Source organism: Eumetopias jubatus, unplaced genomic scaffold (assembly GCF_037043125.1).
Source record: "Eumetopias jubatus isolate StellerSeaLion01/CBP00866 unplaced genomic scaffold, mEumJub1_p1.0 scaffold_7, whole genome shotgun sequence".
In the NCBI taxonomy this organism is placed as follows: domain Eukaryota; kingdom Metazoa; phylum Chordata; class Mammalia; order Carnivora; family Otariidae; genus Eumetopias; species Eumetopias jubatus.
This window is the reverse complement of record NW_028274813.1, coordinates 124239631-124257736: the sequence shown is the minus strand read 5'-3', so window position 1 is coordinate 124257736 and position 18106 is coordinate 124239631. Positions and strand designations below refer to the sequence as shown.

The 18106-nt window shown below is 43.2% G+C and overlaps 1 protein-coding gene across 5 annotated transcripts in view; it reads right to left on the bottom strand.

Annotated features, from left to right (window-relative positions):
* DET1 (DET1 partner of COP1 E3 ubiquitin ligase) overlaps positions 1–17817 on the bottom strand; it is a 34142-nt gene extending 16325 nt beyond the window's left edge. For 4 of the 5 annotated variants that reach the window (XR_003612122.2, XM_028122175.2, XM_028122173.2 and 1 more), the window contains exons 1-3: positions 17737–17817; positions 10662–11754; positions 7484–7671 (exon numbers count right to left, since the gene is read on the bottom strand). Coding sequence is in view for 4 of the 5 variants with exons in the window: in XM_028122175.2 (XP_027977976.1) it covers positions 7484–7671; positions 10662–11744 (1271 nt within the window). In the remaining variant the exon portion in view is untranslated. Of the gene's footprint in view, positions 1–7483; positions 7672–10661; positions 11755–12734; positions 12777–17736 lie in introns of all 5 variants that reach the window. The other variant, XM_028122176.2, reaches the window with a different exon arrangement.
* Between the last annotated feature and the right edge of the window lie 289 nt (positions 17818–18106).

The window sequence follows — 18106 nt, the reverse complement described above, 5'->3', positions numbered from 1 at the left end:
TGCTCCATGCAGAATGTGCCCTCTTTAATACCCATCACCAGGCTAACCCATCCCCCTGCCCCCCTCCCCTCTAGAACCCTCAGTTTGTTTTTCAGAGTCCATCATCTCTCATGGTTCGTCTCCCCCTCTGACTTACTCCCCTTCATTCTTCCTCTCCTGTTATCTTCTTCTTTTTCTTCTTAAAATATGTTGCGTTGTTTCAGAAGTACAGATCTGTGACTCAACAGTCTTGCACAATTCACAGCGCTCACCATAGCACATACCCTCCCCAATGTCTATCACCCAACCACCCCATCCCTCCCACCCCCACACCACTCCAGTAACACTCAGTTTGTTTCCTGAGATTAAGAATTCCTCATATCAGAGGTCATATGATACATGTCTTTCTCTGATTGACTTATTTCACTAAGCACAACACCCTCCAGTTCCATCCACGTCGTTGCAAATGGCAAGATCTCATTCCTTTTGATGGCTGCATAATATTCCATTGTGTATATATACCACCTCTTCTTTATCCATTCATCTGTCGATGGACATCTTGGCTCTTTCCACAGTTTGGCTATTGTGGACATTGCTGCCATAAACATTGGGGTGCACGTACCCCTTCAGGTCCCTACATTTGTATCTTTGGGGTAAATACCCGGTAGTGCAATTGCTGGATCGAATGGTAGCTCTAATTTCAACTGTTTGAGGAACCTCCATACTGTTTTCCAGAGTGGTTGCACCAGCTTGCATTCCCACCAACAGTGTAGGAGGGTTCCCCTTTCTCCACATCCCCGCCAACATCTGTCGTTCCCTGACTTGTTAATTTTAGCCATTCTGACGGGTGTGAGGTGGTATCTCATTGAGGTTTTGATTTCGATTTCCCTGATGCCGAGCGATGTTGAGCACTTTTTCATGTGCCTGTTGGCCATTTGGATGTCTTCTTTGGAAAAATGTCTGTTCATGTCTTCTGCCCATTTCTTGATTGGATTATTTGTTCTTAGGGTGTTGAGTTTGATAAGTTCTTTATAGATTTTGGATACTAGCCCTTTATCTGACATGTCATTTGCAAATATTTTCTCCCATTCTGTCGGTTGTCTTATGGTTTTGTGGACTGTTTCTTTTGCTGTGCAAAAGCTTTTTATCTTGATGAAATCCCAAGAGTTCATTTTTGCCCTGGCTTCCCGTGCCTTTGGCGATGTTTCTAGGAAGAAGTTGCTGTGGCTGAAGTCGAAGAGGTTGCTACCTGTGTTCTCCTTTAGGATTTTGATGGACTCCTGCCTCACGTTTAGGTCTTTCAACCATTTGGAGTCTATTTTTGTGTGTGGTGAAGGAAATGGTCCAGTTTCATTCTTCTGCATGTGGCTGTCCAATTTTCCCAACACCATTTGTTGAAGAGACTGTCTTTTTTCCATTGGACATTCTTTCCTGCTTTGTCAAAGATGAGTTGACCATAGAGTTGAGGGTCCATTTCTGGGCTCTCGATTCTGTTCCATCGATCTATGTGTCTGTTTTTGTGCCAGTACCATACTGTCTTGATGATGACAGCTTTGTAATAGAGCTAGACGTCCGGAATTGTGATGCTGCCAGCTTTGCTTTTCTTTTTCAATATTCCTCTGGCGATTCGGGGTCTCTTCTGGTTCCATACAAATTTTAGGATTATTTGTTCCATTTCTTTGAAGAAGGTGGATGGTATTTTGATGGGGATTGCATTGAATGTGTAGATTGCTCTAGGTAGCATTGACATCTTCACAGTGTTGGTTCTCCCAATCCATGAGCGTGGAACGTTTTTCCATTTCTTTGTGTCTTCTTCGATTTCTTTCATGAGTATTTTATAGTGTTCTGAGTACAGATCCTTTGCCTCTTTGGTTAGATTTATTCCTAGGTATCTAATGGTTTTGGGTGCAATTGTAAATGGGATCGACTCCTGGATTTGTCTCTCTTCTGTCTTGTTGTTGGTGTATAGGAATGCCACTGATTTCTGTGCATTGATTTTATATCCTGCTACTTTACTGAATTCCTGTATGAGTTCTAGCAGTTTTGGGGTGGAGTCTTTTGGGTTTTCCACATACAGTGTCATATCATCTGCAAAGAGTGAGAGTTTGACTTCCTCTTTGCCGATTTGGATGCCTTTGATTTCTTTTTGTTGTCTGATTGCTGTGGCTAGGACTTCTAATACTATGTTGAACAGCAGTGGTGAGAGTGGACATCCCTGCCGCGTTCCTGACCTTAGGGGAAAAGCTCTCAGCCTTTCCCCATTGAGAATGATATTCGCTGTAGGTTTTTCATAGATGGCTTTTATGATATTGAGGTATGTACCCTCTATCCCTATACTCTGAAGAGTTTTGATCAAGAAAGGATGCTGTACTTTGTCAAATGCTTTTTCTGCATCTATTGAGAGGATCATATGATTCTTGTTCTTTCTTAATGTATTGTATCACGTTGATTGATTTGCGGATGTTGAACCAGCCTTGCAGCCCAGGGATAAATCCCACTTGGTCGTGGTGAATAATCCTTTTAATGTACTGTTGGATCCTATTGGCTAGTATTTTGGTGAGAATTTTTGCATCCATGTTCATCAAGGATATTGGTCTGTAATTCTCCTTTTTGATGGGGTCTTTGTCTGGTTTTGGGATCAAGGTAATGCTGGCCTCATAAAATGAGTTCGGAAGTTTTCCTTCCATTTCTATTTTTTGGAACAGTTTCAGGAGAATAGGTATTAATTCTTCTTTAAATGTCTGATAGAATTCCCCTGGGAAGCTGATGGCTTATTTTTTAACATGTGAAATATGTTTATACAAGTTTTTACAATTTTCTCTTTATCCCCATTGTTCCAAAACTTCATTTTTAAAAGATTTATTTATTTTAGAGAAAGAAAGATAGACCGTGGGGGGAGAGGGGCAAAGAGAGGGAGAAAGAGAATCCTAAAGAGGTTCCACATGGAGCCCAACATGGGGCTTGATCCCATGACCCCAAGACCATGACCTGAGCCAAAATCAAGAGTCGAACACCCAATCGACTGAGCCACCCAGGTGCCCCTCAATGTTCCAAAATTTCATGATGATGTGCTTCAGTATGGGTTTTTTTTTTATTAGGTAGTTGATGGAGCTAATAAAAATTTAATAATTATTTATCTGGGGGCAAAAGCCATGATTTGCAGCACTTGCCACTTTCTGTGCTGTAAATCCTACTGCTATGGTCAATTTCAAGGTACCAACGTGACATCGCTGAATGTGGGGCTATCGAAAGATGAGCAGTAATGCTTAACTAGATAGTATTTTCACCATGAAGATAAAATAGATACAAATACACTCAAAAGCATAAACAATAGTAAAGTAACTACAAAATAATTTTTTTAATTAAGGACATGATTTTTTTTAAAAGATTTTATTTATTTATTTGAGAGAGCGAGCGAGAACACGAGCAGGGGAGGAGTAGAGGGAGAGGGAGAAGCAGAGTCCCCACTGAGCTGGGAGCCCAACATGGGGCTCAATCCCAGGACTCTGGGATGATGACCTGAGCCGAAGGCAGACCTTTAACCAACTGAGCCACCCAGGCGCCCCCGAAATAATTAATTTTTAATAATGACCGCATTTAGCAATAGCTTGCAAAAATCCCTGAAAGCCTAATAAACTGGCTCTCATGAGCCAGGAGGAGTCAGTCCTAGCACACCAGTGAAAGGCCCTGCCAATCTCGAAATTTATGTTCTTCACGACCGGAAAACCATTTACGTTATTTCCTCCCTGTCATTCTCTCTACTGCGCCTTGTGGAAATAACCAGATACTGGACATCCTGGGCAAATTCTCCAATTTCTTTTCATCTTTTCTCTCCCACTTTCCTACTTTTATCTGTTTATTATTCTATTTTCTTGGAGAATTCCTCAACTATACCTAACAAAGTTTAAATTTCTCTTCTAGGAATGTTTCTTTTTAAAGCTTAAATTATTTCACTGATTGCAATGTTGTTCCTTTATTCTTTCTACTGTTTGTTTTATTTTGGTCTCTTTCAAAATGAAGATTTTCCTTAAGTAACTCATGATCTTTGGTGTCCCCCTTCTGTTTTTCTTGAACATTTACTCTAACCTATACTGGACCACCTTCACTTATGTTTACTAAAAGATTACTGGTCTCGAGACTGCAAAATTGCGCATTTTAGAGCCATGTGCTCACAAGAAATAAAAAATAATTCCAACTTATAGACACATTGCATTTTCAATGCAGCAAAGCATGACAAGATGGTTAATGCAATGTTACATTATGATACAGTTCTGTGGGGGAAATAAAATAGATATATGAATTCAAACATAAGAAACAATGTAAAATTTCAAATAGTATTGGCACAATTTGCGCTCTCCATTACTTACTTATTTGTTTGTTTACTTATTTGACAGAGAGACAGCCAGCGAGGGAACACAAGCAGGGGGAGTGGGAGAGGGAGAAGCAGGCTTCCGGCTGAGCACGAAGCTCTCTCCTTTTTATATCAAATACTGAATACCAAATTCCTATGGCATCTAGATTCCCCGGGGTTATGTTTTAAAGTGTTGAGTTGGGGCACCTGGGTGGCTCAGTTGGTTAAGCGTCTGCCTTTGGTTCAGGTCATGATCCCAGGGTCCTGGGCTTGAGCCCCAAATCAGGCTCCTTGCTCAGCAGGGAGTATGCTTCTCCGTCTCCCTCTGCCTACCACTCCTCCTGCTTGTGCTTGCTCTCTCTCTGTCAAATAAGCAAAATCTGGGTGCCTAGGTGGCTCAGTCGTGAAGCATCTGCCTCCGGCTCAGGTCATGGTCCCAGGGTCCTGGAATCGAGCCCCACATCGGGCTCCCTGCTTGGCGGGAGGCCTGCTTCTCCCTCTCCCACTCCCCCTGCTTGTGTTCCCTCTCTCGCTGTGTCTCTGTCAAATAAACAAAATCTTTAAAAATAAATAAATAAATAAAATCTTCAAAAAATAAATAAATAATAAAAAATAAAAGTGTTGGGTTATACACCGTAAACTTATACAATGTTATATGCCAATTATATCTCAATAAAGCTGGGGAAAAAAAGGCTTGTAATAATTTTATTTTTAAAAATCAGTATTAAATATACACTGAACATTGCATTTTCTGCAATTATTCAAATTTAACAGCAAAAAAATTTTAAGATCAACGTAAAAATTAATGTATGAGGATATCTACAGTTGATCAAAATCTTTTGGTGGTATGATACAAAAGTCTGAGGATCACAAAGCTGGAAGTCCACCTTTCTTCTCAACCTTTATTTTCTCCTCCTGAGTTCCTACAATTTCACATAATTCCAGATGCATTCTGAAATAACTCTCAAAAAACAGCTTCTTCTAATCACTGGGTGATTTTATTCATTCAACAAACACATAATGAGCTTCTCCCACATGAAAGACACTGGCCTAGGTGCTATGGGTAGAGCAGTGAATATAACAGACTAGAATCTGCCCTCACGGGAGTTCACTCCTAATGATTTCTCTGATATTTTGTCTCAGCCAGCTGTACCCAGCTTTGTAATTAGTTGATAATGATCTGCCTGATTTTAAAGCTATCTTAAAAGAAGAAAGTTCAGGGACGCCTGGGTGGCTCAGTCAGTTAAGCATCTGCCTTTAGCCCAGGTCCCCACCGAGCAAGGAGCCTGCTTCTCCCTCTGACTGCCGCTCCCCCTGCTTGTGCTCTCCGAAAAATAAATAAAATCTTACAAAAAAAAAAAAGTAGTAGTAGAATATTCAGGGGCACCTGGGTGGCACAGTTGGTTAAGTGTCCAACTCTTGGTTTTGGCTCAGGTCCTGATCTCAGGGTTGTGGGATCCAGCCCCTCACTGGGCTCCACACTCAGTGCAAAGTCTGCTTAAGAGTGTCTCTCTCCCTCTCCCTTTGCCCCTCCCCCTACTCTCAAAATAAATAAATAAATCTTTAAAAAAAATAATAAAAATAAAAGAAGAAAATTCATTCCAAAATGAAAAAAGCAAATTCTGATCCATGTTCTGCCTCCAAAAATCCTCTATACCGAACAGAAACGCGTATAAGGCAGAAAATTTGTGTGAACCAGAGAAAAAGGAAAAGGCAAGTAACTTGTCTGAAAACCAATATCCATCTATTTCTGAGTACGACCCTTTTATATAAAGATGATGCCACTGCATTAATGTATCTGCAGTTCATTTTTTCCAGTGGCAGTGATGCTCATTCTGAGTTATCTGTTCACTCTGGTCTGACCTATCTTGAAATCTAAAGCAGATATTTTCCCTAACTGGCTAGAGCTGGGGAAGCAATTTAGTTTGTGGCATCCAATAAGGCACTGACTGACTAGAGTAGGATTCAGCTTGGGCCAATGGCCCAAAGTAACCATTCATTTCACAATAATATACTCAGATAATTATATCTGAAACTCTGGTTCATAGGAAGACCTGGCTGATGGGGGTATCAATTTAGAATGACCCAGGTGTTTGTGGAGGGACTCCAAGTATGAACATCTGAAGGTCTCTTCTTTGGGTTGGTCCATTTCCCTAAGGAAAAATCTCTAACCTCCTCCAGGAGGAGCATGAGCCTGGCTGCCAAATCTGATAAAGGTGACAGGAATTTTACCTTCAGTTTGTTGGTTTTCACTTAATTCTTGTTTTTAGCATGACAAATCTCATCCCTACCTCAGCTGTTCCTCATGAACGTGAAACCAGGGCCTACATGGTTCAGTGTCTCCAGAGACTAAACCTCCAGCCTTCTGCGGAAGTGAGGAAGAGACAGTCACTCAGCAGAGTAGGCTTAGAGAAGGGGGCTAGAGGGCCTGATTGGTCCTTTCCAGACCTTCACCCAATCCTCCTATTTAAGATTACATCTTAGGTATCTTCAGAGGTACCTAGGGCCTCCAATTCCCCAACTCTTTCCAGAGTTCTCCGGAGCAAGGCAACTTGTTTCTTGATGGCTAAGCTCTGCAGTCTTAAGTTTTTGTTCTCTGAAGTGTGCCAAGTTGGTTACCGATGATCGGTTAGCTTCTCAGCTCCAAACACTATTCAGATCTCTCTCCTGTCGCCAATCATCTCTGTCTCCAGTGTCTCTCCTCTCCCATTCTCTTTGCTCTTGTTATATTTACACCTCTTACTCCTTCATTGTCATTTTGGTGGGGCTTAGGGGTGGAGCAGAAACAAACGCATATGTTCAACACATCATGTTTAACCAAAAGTTCTAAAATTATTTCCTTAGTCATTCACTCAAAAAATACTTAAATGCTTGATAGGACATCATGAAAATACAGCAATAAATAATAAAGACACGGTCTCTATCTTTCTGCAGCTCTCATACAGCTCTCCTTCCTCTAGGATGAATCATAGATAATGCACAAGTAATTCCACCGGTGCTGAGAGACAGAAAGAGGTTCAGGATGACCCAAGGGGTTACAACAGGCAGACCAAACCAAAGTGAGGTGGGCAGAGAGAATACAGGAGGGTTTTTTGGGGGACATGGATTGTCTAAAGAAAAATTAAGCCTGTTAAGCCCGGTGGAAGAGCTTACCGGCGCTGGATCTGCCTTGCAAAATTGTTGCTGGAAGCTGAGCAGGGAAACTGGACTTCACTGTGTAGGGTAGCGTTACGGAAGAGGTCACAGAAGTTCTCAAAGAGTTCTAGAAGCTCATCTGATGTATTCTCAAACACGGCAATCACCTCTGTTGTCACCATATTGTATACCACAAAGAAAGATGCCTGCAGAAGAACAGAGAGAGCTATGAGACAGCTAGGTATACTGCCATGCCTTGGAAACTTACCACTTGGTTAAGAATTCAAATAAATGATACAAGCAAACACTTCTGCTCCCACACTAGCATAAAAACATGGCTCCAGGTGGTTCTAGGAGAGGAGGAGGCCTCAGTGCACTTTATCATTCAAGGGCCATCAGTCATGGCCAGTACTGCTGGATTTACCACCATATCTGTGCTGCTGGAATTACTGAGCGGGCCTGCGTGTATGTGTAGAAAGGGTTCCAATCTTTCGTTTCTGACTCTGCAAATTCAACATTTTTCCTTCCTAGTATTTATTCCCTACTTGCTTCCCAACCCAGCCTGAGATAAAAAGCACTTTTTTAAAATGCCAGATTTAATTTTCCCCTGCTGAGAAAGTGATTGGTCGCCTGTGGCTGCCTGTTGGCAAATTATTTTCCCTTGTATATGTACAGTTGAAAGTTCAATTTAGGGACATTTATTTTCCCTCTTAAGATTTCTAACATGCAGAGAGACACCTGAAGTACGCTGTGTCCTAAAACTGCCCAGGCAAGTTGTAACCAAGCAGGGAACTGCTGCTGAACAAATGAAAAATCAGGGAAGCATTTTCCTTTCTTTCTTCATAAATGTTCTTTCAGCCAGGAGCATTTGGAAGATACATTTGAGACTTGTAGCAATTCAGATCAGAGGGGGAACCTGAAAAGCATTCAAATGCCATAGGTGGCAGAGTTACTACCTTCTCTGAATGGGCCCCTGGGTGACTAGCCCTCTAAACCACCAGTGCTCTGCTCTGCCTAACAAGGAAGCTCCAGGAACCCCTGGTTTTTGTCCCAATGAATGTGGCAATGTGAATCAATCTACAAGCTTTCAACAGGACTCTAGAAGTTTTCAGAACGTGAAGTTTTCAGAACGTTAAGATTAGTACTCCCCCTCCTACGACGGAGTTTAAGTCTTCATCATCAATTCCTGGAGCCACATGGCCCACCTGTTTTACCAGTCATTAGTCCTTCCAGAGCTTTAATTACATGACTTTTGCGGTCACCTGGAAATTAAATATGGCTGTAAATTAAAGAGGCTGGAGAGTAATCTGAGAATAATACCCATAATATTAGCAGGACTTTGTGTGTAGATGCACTTTTTCTCATTAACCTTATTGGAACCTATCAAATTAAACTGGGGAAGGGGGTAGGAGGACAACTAGGGCAAATTGGGTTTAAAGTTACAAGCTCTGTAAGCAAAACACTTGAGCACTAGTACTGAGTCTAGCCAAAATTTATTAGAGCTACCAGAAATAAGTGGGTCATGTTTTAGCAAAGGGAAGAAGGATAATCTCAAATGCAGCTATCAGAGACAACTTATTCCCTCCAAATGACAAAGGTAATTATAGCTCAAACCTAAATAAAAGATTGACTCATGGGGCGCCTGGGTGGCTCAGTCGTTAAGCGTCTGCCTTCGGCTCAGGTCGTGATCCCAGGGTCCTGGGATCGAGCCCCACATTGGGCTCCTTGCTCGGCGGGAAGCCTGCTTCTCCCTCTCCCACTCCCCCTGCTTGTGTTCCTTCTCTCGCTGTGTCTCTGTCAAATAAATAAATAAAATCTTAAAAAAAAAAAAAAAAGATTGACTCATGTCCTTTCTATAGACATGGACACTTTGACCCTATCAGGGCTCCACCAGGACCCATCACACATATGTGAATATAAAATTACACAAACCTGACTAGTCGTCCCTCCAGGGCAGACTGCGAAATACAGAAGGGGACAGAAGTCAAGGGTGTCACTACCAATCTCCCATGACACATAAGATGGACCGGACGCTCATTTGTGATGGTTCAATGGGCAACTTCATCATTAATAGGGAAGAAAAGAATCCAGAAAACTAATCTCCAACCATATTACTCCCCCCTACCCACCTTTTTTTAGAATATACAAGCTATGATTCAAAAGAAAAATACTGGAAAGCATTTTACCATGGATGGCTGGTAAGGTCTTAGGAAACAGTGTCCTGCACAGTCTCCTATGACAGAACCAACTGCAAGTCAGTGGGAGATACGAGACTCAGCCTTCTTTGTGGCTGACTGGTTTGTTCTCTACTCTGAATCCCCAAACTTGTTATCTAAGGAGACATTCTGTAAACAGGAGAATAGGGAGCAAAGGTACAGAAAGGTAGGTCTCTTTCTCGACCAACACTAAAGTGGAGAGCTTCTCAAAGAGAAATGTCCCAAAATAGCCTGAATTACAACATGGTGTTTCAACCCAAGAGTCTTGGGAGGTTTCTGTGCCCTTACCACCACCTGATTCCCATTTGAGAAACAGCTCTCTCCCCTCCAAGACCTTTCATCCAAACTGAAATACCCTAGGACCTACAGTCCTGATGATTCACTTGGGGGAGCACAAGTTTTGGCTTCCTTTTAATCTTTTCACTGCTCTACAGCCTATGGTCCAGCACATGGGCAAGGTTAGGGTAAAATCATAAAACTTAACTGCCAGATTAACTTCCCTTTATTTACCTCCTAAGGATTTTATGAAGAAGGATACTGACATTAACCACTTAAGCAGAAAAGGCCAAATTTTTAGAAAAATTTTTCAGTATGGTGCGCTCATTCTCACTCCTAGATCTAAAGCAGTCAGACCAACAAGCACAGTCTCACAAAGTCAAGGCAGAATTATCCACCGGGTAGTCCAAACTTTGATCCTGCAGCACTTGGGCTTCTTTCTTAAGGGAACTGAAAATGCTCTGCAGAAGAATTAGGGTAATAATCACCGAGCTGACCACCCACATATCAATGACTTGCGTTTTAGCTTCCATTTGTCCAAATAAATACATGTGGCCAGAGAAAAATGGAGCTATTTTAAGTTTGAGGCCCAAGATAACAAAAATTCAAGAGCGTGGAAAATGCGAATTCCTGAGAGGCTGGCTATAGACAAAGAGAGAAACCTTCCCATTTTACCAAGGGGATGGGAGGAGAGCACTTCATACCTGTGATGGATCTGTGACCCGCAGGGTTACCACGTCCTCACTGGTGTACTTGATAAACAGATGGTTTTCGTCCAGAAGCTGCATTTTCCACATGCGCAGCTGCCGCAGCTGGTCAAAATACTGAAAGAAGCGCCTCTTGGCCATCGCACTACCATCCTGCTCTGCCCGGCGCCACAAGTACACGAGCAGCCGGTGTTTCAGGGAGTTGATAAAGGGGTCTCTGAAAGGGTTGGCCATGCCTGTCTGACTGTCCCGTTGCACCTCCGGGCAAACGGCTGACACGGTGAGGAGGTCATCCTCGTAGCAGAAGCGGCCGATGGTCCTCACATCAATGAAAGTGCCTTCAGGGGTCACCTGGAAGACGTGGATCGTCTGCTGCTGCACTGACAAGATGGCCAGGATGTTTTTGTACAAGTACAGCCCTTGGTTGTGCGACAGGACCACCTTATCACACTTGAAAGTGCGGGTATCACATAAGCGGCCAGTGTGAAGGTCAATGATGTGAAGGGAATAGTCCTCCAGAGGGGACCGTGGGTTGGGGGTCACAGATTCACTGTTCCGATACACCTCGTAAAAAGGAGGGTGCGGCTCATCCGGGAGGTAGGCAGCTGAGCCCACGATGACACATCGGCAGTCGTCGGTGAAGAGGCTACACTCCCGGTTCAGGTGCTCCCCGTTGGCGGCTACGTTGGTAATATGCAGCAGGACAAAAAAGCGTTCAAAGAGCCGGCCGCGGATGTTGACTGACCGCTGGTCATTGCCATTGGACAGGATCTCCCCCTCATAGCCCTGCAGTAAGTCCTCAGCTGCCTGGCAGCCCTGGTACTCATAGATTTCAAGAGAGGTCTGGTCTGAAGAGAAAGCAATAAAGTAGCGCCCATCAGGCGAGAATTTACGCAAGAAACAAGGAGGCTTTTCAACATTGACAACTGTGAAGTTGGGGAAGACATTCTGGTGGAATACTCGGACCTGATGCCAGTGGGTACCTGCCTTGCCTGAGCTGATTCGTCGCTGTTCCAAGCGGTGAATGACATTTTGGTTCTGGATTCTTCGAGGTTTGATGGTGGAAACATGATGATCCATTATCACATCTCTGCGTGGAAAAGTGAAGAAGTCAAGAAAGCAAAACAAAATTGACCAAAACATAAATATACACAAGTCAAAGAGATTTTCCTCCTTATACCCTGGACCTAAGAACTCACAGGGTGACAGTGATCAGCATTTCTCCTTCCTAGATTATAGTCAGAAAATGGTCCTGACATTTCTGATTCTAAAAACAGGTTTGCGGGAAGGACCTAATTCACTAGGAACACCTTCAAAGCACTCTTAGCTGTTGGGAATATTCAACAGAATAAATGTAGAATTACATCAAATTTGTTCAGTGTAAGAATAACATTTAGTGCACGTTCATTAAAGAAATGTATTTACTGGCTGTTAGGATGTCCATACTACCCAGGATGCCTGGGTGGCTCAATCAGTTAAGTGGCTGCCTTTGGCTCAGGTCATGATCTCAGGGTCCTGGGGTCAAGCCCCGCATCGTGCTCTCTGATCAGTCAGCAGTGAGTCTGCTTCTCCCTCTCCCTCTGTGATCTCTCTCAAATAAATAAAATCTTAAAAAAAAAATGTCCATACTACTCAAAGCAATCTATAAACTCAATGCAATCCCTAACAAAACCCCAATCTAAATTTTTCTAAAAATTTGTTTTTTGAAAAAATAGAAAAATTCATCCTGAAACGCACATGTAATCTCAAGGAACCCCAAACAGCTAAAACAATTTCGTAAAAAAACAAAGTTGGAAGACTCAGACTTCCTGATTTCAAAACATATTACAAAGCGAAAGTAATTAAAAAAAAAAAAAGTGTGGTACTGGCATAAAAACAAATATAACAATGGAATAGAATAGACAATCCAGAAACAAACCCTCACAGATGAAAACCCAAGATTCAGGAAGTTCAGAGAACCCCAAATGTGATAAACCCAAAGAAATCCATGCCCAGACACATTACAGTCAAACTTAAAAACTAAAACACAAAGTAGAAATCTTATAAGCAACCAGGTAGATGATATATTACCTGGAGGGGAACAATTCAAATGTCTGTGGATTTCTTGAGCAACTGTGGAGACCAAAAGGAAGCAGAACGTTTTTGAATTGCTGCTCTGGGTCAAGAGTCAAATCTCAGCTAAAAAAGCAACTCTTCAGATTTTTCCCTACCTTCCCATCCATAACAACTCTCATTCTACCCTATTTTATTTTCTTCAGCCCTCATCACATTTTGAAATTATCTTGTTTACCTCTGTAGTATCTGTCACCACACACCGACCCCAGGGACCCTGCCCAATTCTAGGTGAATCCCATCACCTACAGCAGTACCTGAGGCACAGTAAGTGCTCATAAACATATTAAATGAATGAATGGAGCAACATTCCAACATGGGCCTTGCAGGATCAAGAATTCACTAGGCAAAGTAAAAGAGGAACATTTCAGAAAGAAGGAAGCCTAAAAAATACACTTGGAAGGAGTGTGGCATGACACATTTGGGAAACAGAGTAATCCCAAGTGGTTAGAGCCCAGGATGCACAGAGTGAGTGATAAAAGGGAAACCCAGAAAAGTAGACTGGAGCCAGGCTGGAAAACACTTCACAGGCCCCTCCACGCCACACCAGCTATTACACATTTTAAGCAAGGGAGTAACTGATCCAATCTATATTTTAGAAATAAAAACATAACACACAATGTGGTATTTGTTTATATTGTTTCCTTCTAAAAGGGATCTGAAATGCTCTATGTAAGTATAGATGCTATCTAGTCAAGTTAAAGATGTGCATACCTCTATGACTGACCAAACTAAATTTATCAAACTGCTAGTCACAACTCATTAATGAGGCCTTGAAATCAATTTAGTGGATATAGCTGACATTTTAAAAAGTGGAATAAAATAGAAAATACCACATTGTATCACACATAGGAAGGGTAAATACTATTTCATGAAACTTGTTTCAATTGTATATATGAATTATATGCACTGGGTGAGGATATAAAATATATTTCCTACTGATCTAGACTACAGCAAGAGAGAGCTTACTGCCTGCCCTCAGGCCAAATCTTGTCTGTCTGCTTGTTTTTTGTAAATAACTTTTTACTGGAACACAGCCATTCCCATTCATTTACACGTTACCTATGGCTGCTTTTGTCCTACAAAGGCACAGATGATTAGTTGAGACCAAAGACCACGTGGCCCACAAACCTGAAATAATTACTGTCTTGGCCCTTGCAGAAAAAATCTGCCAACAGCTGATCTTGAGCACTGGTTCCTAACTGGGGCAATTGTGTAACATCTGGAGACAGTGTTTGGTTGTCCTAACTTGGGAAGGAGGGATGTTATGAGTGTCCAGCAAATGGAAGCCAGGAGTGTTGCCAAACACCCTACAGTAAACAGAACAGCCTTCCACGTTTAGACCAAGATGCCAATTGTGCTAAGGATGAGAAACCCTGATCTAGAGAAATGTCTGCACATGAATAACATGAATATCTGCAGAATTGTTAGCAACAGCAAAAACTGACCACACTCCAAATGCCCATGAACAGAAGACTAGATCAATTCTTCCAGGCATACTCCTGCAGCAGAATCTTATGAAGCAATGAATCAATGCACTACAATTATATATGACAACCTAAATGAATCTCAGAACACAACAATGACTGAAGAAAGCAAGCAGCAGAATATTTGTGTGATTCTCCTTATATAAGCTTCAAACAATTTCTAGTTTAAGGCTATCAATATATATGGTATACAATTACAGAAAGCAAAGGAATTTATAAACATAAAATTCAGAACAGTGGTTACCTGTGAGAAGTAAGAAATGGGACGGGGACTGGGATACACCGGCAGCTCTGAGGTTGCGTTTTTTCTTAAATCAGCATTCACTGTACTGTCATTCTTTAAAGATTACATATACTTTTAAAGTATTATTTGTACTTACTCAAAATTTTTTTTAATTAGAAAACAATCATCGTGAAGAGAACACTAAGGTAGGACAGTCTAAGATGAAGCCAGATGTACGGAGAAATGCATACCATGTGGACGTGCAGACCTGCCAAGCTTCTAATTTGGCCCTGATTTTTCTCAGCAGACAAAGCAAAAAGGAAAAAACAGTCAGTTACAGAATCTGCACAGCCAGTAAGATAGAAAATAGATGCTTGGAAGAAGCACAACTCTTCCCGGCACGGGAGTTTAAAAGCAATCTCTCTCGCAAGTTTTCTCAGAGGACCTTGGCTTGATAAAGTGAGCAATATCCTCCATATCTGAACAACAAATATACTGAATTTCACACAGCTACTCCTTGTAACGGTAACATTGTTGCTGTGGCTATTCTGATACAGCCTAAAAAAACACACTACTAAGGTTTAAGCATTTCAAAATACCAAAATCAAAATACCAAAGAACATAAAAAACTGCTTCACTCAATCCCTGCCCAGGGCAACCCTGCCAACCTAAGACGGGGGCTAGAGTCAGAGAAGGTGACCAGAATGGTAAGACAAAGGCAGATAAGGCCCAGGAACGGAAGGACTAGGCATGAGATACCATCTAGCAGACAAATTGCTGAGTGGGATCAAGTATACTACAGTGGTTCAACTTAGAAAGAGCCACTGATCATACTAAGCAAAATAGATGCTTAAGTCTAAGAAAATTGATGTACACTTTGTATAGTCCCATCTTAAATTCTCTGATTTGTCTTCTTAAGGGAAAGACACCAGTAACTGGGGTGAAAGGTGTGAGGGTGTAGGGTAAACGGAGCTGAAGACCTGTTAGCTTCGGGTCCAAATTGTACAGAAAATTCTCACTGAATTTCCTAACACTTCCTTCAGTGTGTGCACTCTCTCTCCCTCTCCCTACACACACACACACACACACACTTTTATATCACACAATTGTGATTTTCAGAGACATGGTGGAGTTATTTAAGACTTTTTCAACTTGTTCTCTTATTGTTCTGATTATAAAAATAATACATGCTCATAAAAACTCAAACACTACAGAAAAAGTATGAAATGGGGGCGCCTGGGTGGCTCAGATGGTTGGGTGTCTGCCTTCGGCTCAGGTCATGATCCTGGGGTCCTAGGATCGAGCCCCGCATCGGGCTCCCTGCTTGGCGGGGAGCCTGCTTCTCCTTCTCCCTCTGCTGTTCCCCCTGCTTGTGCTCTCTAGCTGTCAAATAAATAAACAAAATCTTAAAAAAAAAAAAAGTATTAAATGAAAGTCCCTTTGGTGCGCCTGGATGGCTCAGTCGGTCAAGCGGTTGCCTTCGGCTCAGGGCATGATCCTGGGGTCCTGAGATCTCTTGTTCACTCACTCTCTCTAATAAATAAATAAAATCTTTCCTGAAAGAGAAAGAAAGAAAGAAAGGGGGGGAGGGAGAGAGAGAAAGAGAGAGAGAGAGAAAGAAAGAAAGAAAAGAAAAGAGAAAAGAAAGAAAGAAAGAGAAAGAAAGAAAGGGCGAGCCTTCTAGCCACAGTGAGAATTATTATGAAAAAAAGAGTCAGAATAACTTGGTATTTTCCCAAAAGCTGGCCCTCTCCCAGCTCCCCTAGTCCAGTGAATGGCCCAGCTACTCTCCCGCTATCAGGAACCAGAAACCTGACAGTCTTCCTTGATACCTCTTTCCCTCCGCCCCCTGATCAGTCATCAAACTCTGGAGGTTTTCTCTCCTACTAAATAGCCCTCTAATCTTTCACTTATCTCTATCACAACCTGCCAGCATCCCTATCCAAACTTTTATAATTTCATGTCTGCGATGAAGATGCACCAATTTCCTACCTAAACCCACTCCTTCCAACAGCCAATGATCTTTTCAAAATGCTTTCGTGACCACGTCCTTTCCCCTACTGATTAAAACAGGACACTATCTTCCCACTGCTCTTTATGATCAGAATCAAAATCCGTAACATGCCAATCAGGGACTCAAAGGTCTCAGCTCTGCCTCTCCCACCCCATCTTTTCCCATTAACTCTAACCATTTCTTCAACAGGGATCCTACCTCCTGCCTCAGAAGCTTGGCACTTGCTGTTAACTGAAATCTAAAAAAGCTCTTCTCCTTCCTCTGCCAACTCCAATTTCAGACATCAACCTAATTATCTCCTCCTCAGAGTAGTCTTCTTTCACCTCCCCCTTAGCTAAAATACCAACCTAAGAGCCATACCTTGCCTTCACAACACGTATCATGCTTGCAACTTTGTCTCTGCATTTTACTGCTACCTGTGGCACTAGATGGTGAGCTCCTGACCAGTACACACAGTCTGTCCGCCCCATCACCCTACTGGAAACATCTTAAACCTCATTTCCTGTACGCTGGACCTGCCTCACTCCAAGTTCTTTGCCAACTCAGGTATCCACACGGGCTGTTCCCTCTGCCTAGGACGTCTTTCCCCAGGCCATTGCATAATTTCTCAAGTTGCAGCCTAAGTGTCATCTCCTCCAGGAAGTCTTCCCTGATCATTCTCTCCAAAGCAGGCCTCCCCACTACTTTTTGTTTGTCTTCTTCATAGTAACTGCCACAGTGTGCATACCTACTTTTACTTGCATGGCTGTGTTTAATGATGGACTCCCCCACTACACCGTACTCCCTAGACAGGAAGCAACCATGCCCACTTCGGTCACCTCAGTTTTCTCAGAGCCTAGCAATGGGGCTGGCCCCTCGTATGCGTTCGATACGTTATTTATGAATGAAAGAAGAAAGCCTGGCTGAATGGGGCCACTAGCTCGTCGTGTGGTACTAAGCAAGTCCTTTCCCCCTTGCTGCGTCTCCGCTTCCCCACGACGTTTGGTGCACACACCCCTCAATTCGTTGTGACGGCTTCCAAAGCGGTAAGGGGATACCAAGGGACCAGCATACACCCCCAGGGGGGCGCCCCCGGAAAGAGAAGCCCGGGGCGGGGCCTCAATGGGAAGGGAACGCTCAGGGAGGGCGGGGGCCGCGGGGCCTCGGCGTCTTGCGGGGAGCAGGCGGGAACCCGGGGAGGCCTCGGGGAAAGCCTGACGAGCTTGGAGGCTGGGCCAAGAAAGGAGAAGTCCTCACCTGTACGGTCCTGGTTCAAAGGGCCGGGGAGAGAGACCCCCCGGCCTGCTCGGCGCGAGCCTCCCCCGGCCCCGCCCCCGCCATGCCTCCGGCCCCGGCGCCCGCGGCTGCAAGTCCCCGCTTCCGCTTGCCACCAGAAGTGCGGCGCAGCGAGAAGAAAAGCGGAAGAGAGCGCGGAGGCGTCAGCGGACCCTGAGAGTATTACAGCGCTCCCTGGTGCCCGGAGGGGGGATCGAAGCAACAGGGGCCCAGGAGCTGCGAAGGGAAAAGCCGAAAGCCCTAACGTGGGCATGTCAGTGATCTCTTAAGGAAATGTTTCGGAGCCTGCGGGACACATTTGCAAAAACATGGATAAAAATTAATGTTTCAC